We start from the raw sequence: 12,364 nt of genomic DNA on the forward strand, positions 1-12,364 counted from the left end.
TTTTGGTACTTTTGGCTTAGCCTTGCTGGAAACAGCCAGAACCCTGTGTTGTTTTTTCCAGTCTCTGTGCGGGCGCTGGCTCGCGAGGTTGTAAGAGGTAGGATTGTACCTCTCTGCATTAAGGAATTTATTCACTTACTGTGATTTATTTGTCCTGTGCGTGTTTGTGAGTCTTGTCTAAAGTGTTTATTGTTATGTTGGATAAGGATACATTCTCCTATAGTGAGGATCATATCCAGAAATTGATCAGCCAGCCACCAGTTTTCGCTTCTGCCATTTTGAGTGTCACTGCTAAAACACAAAATGAGTCTGACAGACTAACCAGACTAAAGAAAAAACAGATCAGAACTGACCTGCATGGTCATTTTCTTCTTCAACATTTACGTGCCGGTACCATACCATCAGGGCTTCAAATTCGGAACACTCCTATGGTGTTCACTGATGACCCAGAATATAAAAAAGGTTTCAGTGGCATAGAAACAAAGTGCCGCAGGGACCTAATGGTCCTGACTATAGAAACAGCACAGAGATTGTCCCTAAAGGAGTTGGCGGAAATTTCAGACTTGGAAACTGAAATTCAAAACAACCAGCTAATTACAGATGCCAAAGCTTTATTGGAGAAAATAGAAAAAGAAATTCTTGAATTTAAGGATTACACGGTTACACAGAAAAGTAATAAATTCGAGTCAGATCAAAAGAATTTTTCATTGGAATCAGTGTATCCATACTTACAAGCGGACTTTTACACAAAACCAGCCCAAAGGCGATTTTTTGAGGACAACCAAGGACGCTCCCGTAATAAATTTCTTACTTTTTCCGACACTTCTTCTTCATCAGGGACAGAAACAGATTCAAGTGATACCCGGACAAATCAACCTTCCCGGGCCAATCAGAATAACCAACAACAAAACCCCCAACCTTTTTTAGGGAGAGGCCAACGCAGACCACGTGGCAGGTCGCGTCCAACTTACCAGCCATGGGAAATGCGAACGAGACGACAGCACTATCAGAGTTAGAATTGTCACCAGTGTTTAATCTTTCAGAACGCACATTGTCTACATCAGAAATATCTATCCTGGGGAAAGGATTGTCCTACGTTCCAGTGCGAGCACCGGATTTTGTCAAAATGAAACTAGAAATTCTTGAGTTTTGCCGTAAGATCCGTTTAAAAATGTTCTTTAAAGACACACCGATTGCCATCTCTAATGAAGTCACAGGACTTCGCAATAAATCTACTTTTTGTCCACCGCCGTCTAAAATTCCAAAGGAAGTATTGACGTTTGAAAAAACCTTAATGTCAGGAATAACAGCCTTAGAAAAGAAAAAACAATTTACACGCTATAACCTATCTAAAAAAGAAAAGGAAGCAATCTTTACCTTAAAAAATGACCAAACAGTGGTCATAAAACAAGCAGATAAAGGTGGGGCGGTCGTCCTATGGGACATTAACAAATATAGACAAGAAGTTAATCGCCAACTTGGAGATCAGAAGTGTTATAGAAGAATTGCTAAGGATCCGACAATTGATCTTCAAAAGGAATTATTTTCAATACTACAAGAGGGTCATGACCTAGGGATACTAGGAGATAAAGAATTTTCGTTTCTCCAGAATAAACACCCACGAATACCTATAATGTACGTCCTGCCGAAAATACATAAGGATGAGGTCAACCCCCCTGGACGTCCCATCATTTCTGGTTGTTCATCATTGATTGAACCGGTATCTAAATATATTGATTTTTTTCTGAAACCTTTTATCAATGAAATACCGTCTCATCTGAAAGACACAACGGCATTCCTCAACCATATATCATCAATTCAGTTCAATGATGACAAACAATTGTTAGTGACTATGGATATAGTTTCACTATATACACAGATTCCCCAGGAGTTAGCATTAGAAACAATCTTCTACTTTCTAGAGCAAAGGGATCGGCCGACTAGAGTCCCTACTGACTTTCTGATCAAATTAGCTAAATTTGCACTTTCAAGAAACTATTTTCAGTTTGATGGTGAGTTTTTTTACCAAACACAAGGAGTAGCAATGGGCTGTCCTTTCGCACCACAGTTGGCAGTCCTGTTTATGGGATTGTACGAAACTAAATATATCTACAATGGTAACCCTTTTTCAGAATACATCCAGAAATACGTTCGTTACATAGACGACGTATTTATGATTTGGTCTGGGTCTGAAGTACAGCTACATGAATTCATGACGTGGCTGAACCAAAGGATGGAAGAGATTCAATTCAGCTTCAGTCACTCCAATAAAAGCATCACATTTCTTGATGTCCAAGTCTTTGTAGTAGATGGGACCTTGTGCACCACCCTGTTTCGAAAAGCGACAGATCGCAATAAGGCACTTCACTATACCAGCCATCACCCTCGGAGTCTGAAGCAAAACTTACCATTCGGGCAGTTTCTCCGAATTAGGAGGAATTGCTCCAATAAGGATGAATTTTTTCGTCATGCCAATATACTCAAAGAACGACTAGCTCTAAGAGGTTATCCAAAAAAACTGTTAAAAAATTCAATAAAAAGAGCCTGGTGGGTGCCAAGGGACACCCTGTTGCAAAAGAAAAAGCGTGTGGAACAAAGTAGAATTGTTTGCGTGACTACATTTGGACCCCAAACTCATCAGCTACGTAAGTTAGTCACACAAAATTGGCATTTAGTAAAAAATCTGCATAGCGATCTTTCTGATTTTCCACTTTTTGCATTCAAGAAGGAGAAAAGTGTGGCCAACCACATTGTCAGAGCCGCTCTACCAACTACCCCGAAGCCTACTCTAAGAAGCATGTTGAGCTTACCTCCTGTAAAAGGGCACCATAAGTGTGGCAACTGTTCATGTTGCGCTCAAACCATTGAAGGTTCCCTTTTTACATTCAATGGGATTCACTGGAGACATGACTCCTTCACTAACTGTCAGACGAGAAATATAGTGTATGGCATTATGTGCCCATGCCCGAAACTCTATGTGGGCAAAACAACCCAGGAAGTAAGGCACCGTGTTACACAACATAAATCACGCCTGAGAAATGATACACCTAATGCCCCATTGGTTCTACACTGGCAGCTTTGCCAGCATCAAGAAGCAGATTTAAAATGGACGGTGTTGTCTAAAGTTGAAATGGATTCTAGAGGAGGGGACATTGAGGGCAGACTAAGTCAGCGGGAAGCGCTGCTTATTATGAAATATGACACTGCATCAACTGGGTTAAATGAAATATCGGAAATTCTGAGAATGAATTAAGTTTATGCAACCCAAGCGCGCTCACGCAGTCTGCCTTTAGACCTTTTTTGCCCCACACCATTAGCCAAAGAGTCAACAAAGCCCCTCGTTTTGAATGCAGACACTATCACTTTAAGGAGCCGTCTGCCTGGCTGCCTCGCGTGGTCATGTGGTCTTCCCAAGGTTCCGGGTAAATAACGAGGTAGGACTAATGCCTTCAGCGCTTTCCGAGTGCAGTACTGTGAGAAGCGACCGGCTTTTGGCCCCGAGGTAAGATATCTGCCTTCGAACTTACACTTGCCCTCGCACAGCACCGCCTTTGATCATATCCGAACCTCCCTAATCGTCCCTCCCGTTTTTCAGGTTAAACCGCACCCTGAATCACACGGAGTAAACTTTAAACATTGAGCGGATCTGCAATACGAGTCACCGCCACCCGGTAAGCGCCCATTGCACTAAGCGTTTGCGGCACCTCTTATCTCTCTAGATTGTGGTGAGAGTTACTACAGCTTATCCTTTATCCATTTCAGGGAGACCCTGCGCTACTTTAAAAGGTTAGTGCTTTTGGCACACGACCAGTGTGTTTTTGCAAGTGTTTATATCCAAACGCATTGGGATTTATTCGTTTCTGTTCATTTGTCTAGCGTCATTTTGTACCTGTCGAGTGTCCTGCACAAACAAGCATGGTCATTGACTGACTTTCTAAGGTATGACATTGGTAGAAACTGGTGGTTTGGTGGTATTATGGTTTAACATTAAGCTGGCTGGCTAATTTTTGTGTTTTAATTTCTTTTTTTGTAGAAAAGATTGGTCCTGATGAGAACCCCAAAATTGGGGGTTTGAAACGCGTCGACCTTTTGACCTTCATTAGAAGTGACTGAACTCTTTTGTCATACTACTAAACTGTTTGCAATAGGTTTTGGTTTTCCTTAAAAATGAATTAATGTTCTACATATTTAATTGAAAACATTTGTTAAATACGAAAAGGGATCACCATTCATTGTTTATTTCAATTGCTCTTTTGACAAAAGGTTTTTAGTGTATGTTTGTACAGTTGTATGAATGAAGAATGAATGCTTGAGAGAGGATGTGTGTAAATTGTAAATTGTAAATATGTAATAAGATTCTGTTTTGTTATGTCTAACGTTTGAACTGCTTATACATGCACAATTAATTTGTGAAATAATTTTCAAATAGAAAGTTCAACTAAAGAAAATAATAAAAATTTGGACTTGTGACGTAATATGGACCGTTATGTTTTGTTCATAAGGTGACCATAATATTACCTGGTAAAGGGTATCCAGTATTGGCCTTTGTTTTGTTTTTTGGTTAGTCATACATGCAGCGTTTAAGGGCAGTGCCCGTGTGCTGGTATACAGAAATGATATACAGTCGCAGGAAATCCAGTATTTTGAAAACTTTTCATTTGCATTTTTTTTAATGAAAGCAGCAATCAGGTTTCGGGGCGCTCATTCACTCAACTAAAGTCAAGTGCAAAGAGCAGGAAAGGCTGCGGCTGGCCGTGTTTGCAGAGTGTCAGACGGGGCGGCGGAGGGAGAGCCGGGAATGAGGCGGGAGAGGGGCTGGCATTACAGGGCAGATGCTGCGGACTATTTAATGCCGCTCGGAGCTCACGCGGGCCTCTTTCGTAGAAGAGACACGAACCGAGCCGGTACCCGCTCGCACCCGAGAGGCAGCAGCAGCCCCCAGGAGAACAGGCACCATGAGCACCGCTGGAAAAGTAAGCAGCGTCCTGCATTCATTCATGCATGTACACACTCACCGGGGAACCTCACACCGATTTACAGCATTTGTACACAGCCGAGGTGGGGCACGGGGGCAGCGCAGGTGGCACGGCATGTGAGGGGTTTTAACTAAAACGAAGGTTAGATGGCGACCGTTCGCTGTGACATGGGAGGCGCCTCCGCGCCACCCGAACCCAAAACGGGTGGAGCTTTTTGGGGCTTCTGCCTGTCACCCATGCTGAAGACTCTACTTCAGGCGTCAAGAATGACAGACAGGACATTAACCTTTCAGGTAAAGCGGGTGAGAGAAAGAGAGACCAATTTAGTGACTAAATTGTACAGTGTGAAACCAGAAAACGTGGCCTTAATCCCGGCTTCCCCCGCCTGACTCCATTGTGTGATCCTAGGCAAGTATTTTATTTCACCAAGCCGCCTTTTTTATTCGTTATGACATATGCGAGTACCTTCAAATACCTAAGTTTGAGTCATGTGCAGTACGAATCGAGGCCACTGTAGAGTACGTGCCAACTGACTTGCCTCTTAGTTCACCATTAGCACTGTGGGGGAGGGGGAGTGAAGGAACGTTTCTAAATTCACCTGTAAAAATAATCACCTTTTTTTAGCAAGTTTTTTTTTAAACATACATAGTACAGTAATAGCGTTGGCAGTGCCTCGCGGACGCCCTTAGGGTACAACAGGCTTGGCGGGCTTCATGGCGGAGCATATTTCACATAATCGATAGTATAGGCTCGTTGTTGAGTCTTGTTGCACAAAATAATCACTTTTAATAAATGGCTCTCAAGACAGTGAAATAATCCGTTCCCGCTCAATATTGCTAAATGTAACACAATGAAGTATGGCTGCTATGTTCCAAACGCTCTTACATCTGAAATATATATATTTTTAAAAAACTTTTTATGAATCGAGCATAAATTTTATATGTGTAAAGTATTCGACTGTCATTGTTTAATATGTTTTTTAAAAAAAAGTTTTTTAGTTAGAGTATTTATTGTATAGGGTAGGGATTGATGCTTTTATGACAAACGTCGAATAAAGCTTTGAAACTTGGACTCTAATGTACGAAGGTAAAGCGCTTACGCATGTTACAGAAATAAAAAATAAAAAAATTTGAAGAGACTTTATCATATTTTTACATGTTTGTTTCGTCCTTTATTTGCCAAATAGGTGTATGGCTCGGCTCATGCACTTGGGTATTGGAGCCAAGCCTGCCCATTGACCCAGCTCCCCTTGTTAATTTGTTGGCTCGCCCAGATGTAACAAAACGCGAGACACCATCTTTTGTCACCAACCTCGAAGTGTGCTGCTGCTTCTCTGCGGGCGCCTCTTTTGTAACATTACACAAATCCATTAACAGCCGAATAATTCACCACGGAACTTGACTTTTCACAATCCTAATGTGAAAAAGCATAACAATGTGTTTAAATTCTCCCTTCGAGCAAAACAGCCACGCGCACGTTTCAAGATTTTTTTAATTATTATTTTCTGCATTTAAAACGATTGTCAGCTGTAACTTCCCATTCAGAGCTAAACTGTCATGGTGCTTGGTTTTTTTTGTCAAGCGCTTCCGACTTTGGAACAGATGAACCAAGTTTGAGTCCTGGCGTCGGCTCTCCTGTGATTCTGTGCAAATCACTTACTTTCCCCGTGCCTTAAAAAAATGTGATCGTCTGTGACATAACTGGGCTTATGTAAAGCGCTCCAATATCTTTGCATCGAATTCGCGCCAAATAAGGGTGCACTAATGTTTTCTTCTATGCAACATAGAGTTAAGTAAGAGTGGAACATGTTCACCCCATAAAGGTAGCTCTGCAGAGTCCCAGCACAAATGACTTTGTACAAAAATACGTGTTCTTAAATATCGCCTCACACCTCCGTTTGATCGTTTGTATACGAAGTAAATCCTTTACTCAGAATGATGTACCGACCTGTGGAGAGGGAAAGGACGAGTTGCCATTTCCAGCATGAAATCTCATAGACTGCAAGTATCACCAGATGCCAGCAGCAACGAGGGGGAGGTGCTTAATTTAAGCCGGTGCTTAGGACAATTCTCCTGTTAGCACTGCCTCCTGAGAAGAGCCCTTATTATTTTACAAATTAACCACTGGGTAACCCACGAGCTTTTTTACGTGTCTTCCCTGTATTGCGCGCCTTTGCACCATGATGGTGCCAATCAATGCCACTATGGGGTTTGCACGCCCTGCTGGTGTGCTGCACTGTGGAGAGAGCCCATTTGACATATCTTCAGGGCAACACAAGTATGCCTGTGACTTCATTGTGCAGCTTTGTGAGCTAGTTCTTTGATATATTGCAAACACTGATAGTGACAGTGTGACATTTGCCACCTCTGTATAACCTCTGGTGGTGGGTAGCAGTACTGCGTTGCTACATGTGATGCCTGCACTGAGGTACAGTGTGCTCAGCCACAGCGCCCTCCAGTGGTTGAAGGGTGATGACACAGCTGCCACCCTTTCTTCAGCTTTGCATAGGTACCAGTTGTTGGACTTGTTTTCCGTCTAAGGGTGGTCTTCCCCCCCAATGTTATGCCTTCTCCCCTCCTGTTTTGCTGATTTCATTTTTGTTTGTCTTAGGACTCGGTGCACTTTACCACTGCTAACCAGTGCTTGTGCCCACTCCCGGAAAAATGGTAAAATTTGTGTACTCCTGACTGGCATATTTAACTTACCTATAAGTCCCTAGTAGACTGATATAACATATACCAACTGCTGGTAAATTAAATGCTACTAGTGATCCTGCAGCACTTATTGTGCCACCCACGTAAGTAGCTCCTTAACACACGTCTTCAACCTGCCATTGCAGCCGGTGTGCCGTTTTAAACTGCCGCATTTAACTTGGCAAAATAACCCTTTTGTCAAACCTAAAACGCCCTTTTAAATACATATAAGTCACCAGAGGTGGGTTCTCCATTTTATTTTTTATTGATACGCGCTCCGCAGTGCCCCAAGCCAAGAGACATGGGGGCGTGTCCACTGCTGCCGATGGAGGGCTGGAGCAGTGGCTGGCCGAACGCTCCAAAGTGTGCATGTCAGTTCGGCTGGCTGTCTTGCGACAGCCAGCCTTATATGCGTATTTTGAAGCTCTACATCCTGAGCTGTCTTGGTGGAGAGCAAGCACAGGCCTCCAGGGCCTGAAGGAGCGTCCGGCCAACCCGCTCCAACCAATCCTGGCGTTTCTCTTATGCTGGCTAATAGCATGAGAACAGCGTCGCGATTGGTTAGGGGAGCTCCACAGCAGACTGCAGTTTTCCGAATACAGAGGATGACATGCAGCACTGGGTAAGTATTATTTATTTAAATTTTATTTATTTTAAATATTAATGTGGTTTATTTTGGGATTTTGAAAGGAGTGGTTGTTTTATTATAGGCTTTTGGAGGGAGGAAGTATTTTATTATGGACTTTTGGAGTGAAGAGGTGTTTTATTTAGTTTTTTTTTTAAGCAACGAGGCAGTTCGCGCACCCCACCACTTTAAAAGATTATCAACCGCCCATGTAAGTCATCCCTAGGATAGGGCCTAATGAGCCAATAGGACAGGGTGCATTGTATTTGAAAATTTGGATATGTACATTTAAGCTTTACATGTCCTGGTAGTGAAAAACACACAAATTCAATTTTCACTACTATGACGTGTACCTTTCCCATACTGTAACATTGGGATACCTTAATATGTTTAATAAAAGATAACTTTTGTTTGGGAACAAGTAGCAAGGTCCTGTTTTGTGTCTAAGGTATTGAAATGTAAAACATTTATTTGGAAAGTCTGATTTTAAGATATACTTCTGAAACCAAAGTTTTTAGAAAGTTGGCATTTTCTTGTCCTAACCACTTGGCGCCTGCAGCCTGTTTCCTGGGTCACATGACTAGGTGTAGTTGGCAGTTGGCCTTTGTGTATTCCTCTCAGATATTCACACAAAGTGCGACTGGGTTTTGCCAGGATTGACCATCCTGACAGGATGAGAGGCACTCCACCTACATGTCAAAGAATGTGCCACAGCTCACACACAAACAACTTCTCACTTCACTAGTGTGAAGTTGTTTGCTACCCCAGGTCCAGTGGAACCTGGACAGGGAGGAAGGAAACTTCAAAACCATCTGTGGGGTCCAGAAGTTTCTTCTACTTCAGAGCTGGCACCAGGCATAAAAATAGGATCCTCAGACCCACTCTTCAGGACACTCCTGGACCTGTGGGCACTCCAGAAGAAGGCCTGCGCTGCTACCAGAGGATTTCCCTGCTGCTTAAAACCTGCCCTGCTCGCTGAGAAAGAAGGCTGGACCTATTCCCTTCATCCAAGGCAGATTGACTCCAAGGGTCAGTAGGCTGACTTCCTATTCAGAGCTACAGGGACATAGGCGCCACAGGCCTAGTTGCAACTGACCAGCTGACTTGTTGTCTTGGACCTTCCTAGAACTGGAACTGGACCTGCCTGAGCCTTGCAGGCCTCTGTTGGAGTGAGTTCCTGCTCCCAAGAAGTGCCTCCCCTGGTCCTAGGCCCTTGGGTGGCAATAGTTGAGCTGCTCCTGTGGAAAAAAAGGAGAACTCCTAAAGTGTGGGGCTCTTCATGACTGTGAACCGGCCTGTTTGCCCCGAGATCTTGCTACCAAAGGTAACCGTCAATGCAAAGCTCCTGTAAACCAGACTCTTTGCGCCACAACAATCTCCAGCGACAAACCGGAAATGCGAGATCTGCACTTCGTGCAACAGCTTCGACAGCGGCTGCGACCACCGGTGCGAAGCTCCAACAACGACTGTCTGCGACGTCCAAGATGATCTTCATGACCGTCTGCGAGGCCTGTTCTGCATGCTACCTCAACAACCATTTGTGATACTTTCCCTGCTCCTCGAAAACCCATCCACCACAAACTGGTCTCTTTGCCCCAGGCTTTGATGAGGTAACCTTTTCAGCAGACCTATTCATCAGCTCACTTCTGGAACTGCAGCAAATCTTTAGAGGACTGACCTGCAGCCTGTGGCCTGCTGTATGTTTCAAAAGACTGCCCTGCTGCACCAAGAGGACTGCCCTGCTGCCTGAAGCCTGCCTTGGGTCCTCAGATGGCTGCCCAGCTGCTTGAGACCTGCTTTTCGGCTTTCACCTAGGAACTCCAGAGTGACTCAAAAGGATAGCTTGCTTGAGTCCTGTTCAGAGCTCCAGGGACACAAAAAGAGCTCCATCAACTTTAAAAATGCACCTTGCTCCAGCCTGCAGTGAGTCCTGGCCTTCCATGCAGTAGCGTAGGAAGGGGGTTGCGATTGGTGCGGGCCGCCCCGGGTGTCATCACTGAGGGGGGTGACAAAATGTCACTGAGGGGGTGACAAAACCAGGTACCACCTGACCTTGCGATGCCACTGCCAAGAAGCTGAGACTTTTTTGTTGAGTGAGACAATTGTGGCCTCTCGTGGACAGTATCAAGATACATGCCAACACAACTGTGTTATGTACTTATGCAAGAAGTACCTTGAGGCGTCTACGAATAACATCCCTCCACCCTTCTCTTTGTGGCCGCTGCTGGATGCACAACACAGGGACCAGCCCGGGTGGTCTAAGGGCTAGCTATGCCACAGCTTCCATGTGGAGTTACCCAGGCCTGGATTCTTGGAAGCGGTGTAAAAAGTGCCCAACCAGCCAAAATCCAAATGTTTCGGAAAATGTTCTCCCAAAAATTGCTCTGAGAACCGAGAAGGGACCGGGACTAATCTGCTCACCAGTCTGCCCAAGGTGCATCAGCGGTTGCTTGACTTTGCGGTAGCTCCCGCTATATTCTTCTCACCTCAGCAAATCCTGTTCAATTATTCTTCATTGTAAGGGTGTCATGCCTCAGGAGCCCTCGTTGCTACAGCCGGCAGCTTTGTCCCGCTGGTGAAATTCAAACACAAAAGAGACTAAGTTCAATTGTAGAAATCTTTACTCTGACTTCATCCAGAGGCTGCTCGTGGACGATGGCTACTCCTCCGACACCACTAGCTGCCTAGTCCTGCTGAACATTATCTTCTCACACATTTTTCTTCAAAATGTCTCTCAGTTCAAAGGTAAGCTGAACCGGGCCCAATCCACTTTTTGTATCCAGAGTGCTCTCCATCACAGTCAGCCATAACATTCCACCTTGCCCCGGTCTTGTGAGACTAGATGTCTGCAGTTGTCAGTTTGATCTTTCAGGTGCTAGATTGCACTAACAACTTTTAAAATTCATAACTCTGTTTCTGTTGATTGGATTTTCGTCATTTTGGTGTGAAATAATTTATTACATTTTACTCTATTTTTTTTAAATTGGTTTGGGATTTTTCTTGGGTTGTGTTTTCACCGTATTACTGTTTGAGCACTGCTTAAATACTTTACACATTGCCTCTAAGTTAAGCCTGACTGCTTTACTGCAACATTACCACAGGTTTCAGCACAGGTTCAGTTAGTGACTTTTTTATGGTTGACCCTGATGAGCATTGTTGATGTAGTTTGAGAAGGGCTCACACCCAACAACCCAATTTATCACACCAGTTATTTGTAGGTGCTGTTGCTTGCCTGGATGCCAAGTCAAAACGTGCACTTCCAAAAAGTGCCCTGCGCATGTTCCCTGATCCCAGTAAATATTTGGGGCCCAACTGACCAAGCTAAATGTATGCATGTAGATGTACTCACATGTAAATCTACACCTATACCAAGGAGTAACTTTACACTTTTTTGTTATTCACCACTTGTGAGCGTAAAGTTCCTCCTAGGTGGAGGTTTACATTTCTCCATGCCCTGGTGAAGCCTCCAAGGAGAGGATTTAGGAGTGTAAAGTTGCTTCTCATAATTGTATACATGTAGGTGGATGCCTCTACTACTGGGGCAGAGATCTCACTATGATAAAGTAAATAAAAATGTATTACGGTTTATTAAACTTATAAAAATATGAATCCTTTATAATAAAATATTAATGTACATGATTTTATATACTTATTCTTAATCTAGAGTTTAAAAAATAAAATGTAACAGCAATTAAGTCAAGTTTGTTTTAAATAACTGGGTATTTAAAAGACATATTCATTTAAAAATAATATCTCTAAAGAATAAATTAAAGACAAATGCATTAACATGGTCATTTTTAAATAATATGTATTAGCATTTATGAAACTTTAGGTATAGATGTAATTTTAAATACTAATAACAAACATTTTAAAGTTTATTATCATTTTAATATTAACATAACTTTATCATTCAATGTTTAAATACCATAATTATTTTAATACATTTTACAAAATAAACAAAATGTATATATTTGTTTTAAAACACTAAATTAGTAAATTTATTTTACCATTAGTTCCTATGATGTGTTGTTGTAAGTCCCAGTTTGCGCCACTGAGTTCACTAGAGTGCT

The 12,364-nt window shown here is 42.9% G+C and overlaps 1 protein-coding gene across 1 annotated transcript in view; it reads left to right on the forward strand.

Annotated features, from left to right (window-relative positions):
- Nucleotides 1-4,822: 4,822 nt before the first annotated feature.
- LOC144818611 (all-trans-retinol dehydrogenase [NAD(+)] ADH4-like) overlaps nt 4,823-12,364 on the forward strand; it is a 194,461-nt gene continuing 186,919 nt past the window's right edge. Inside the window, exon 1 of the mRNA XM_078676207.1 lies at nt 4,823-4,973. Within this exon, the coding sequence (XP_078532333.1) occupies nt 4,956-4,973 (18 nt within the window). The 5' untranslated portion in view covers nt 4,823-4,955. The remainder of the gene's footprint in view (nt 4,974-12,364) is intronic.

Source organism: Lissotriton helveticus, chromosome 2_1, assembly GCF_964261635.1.
Source record: "Lissotriton helveticus chromosome 2_1, aLisHel1.1, whole genome shotgun sequence".
Classification (NCBI taxonomy): Eukaryota; Metazoa; Chordata; class Amphibia; order Caudata; family Salamandridae; genus Lissotriton; species Lissotriton helveticus.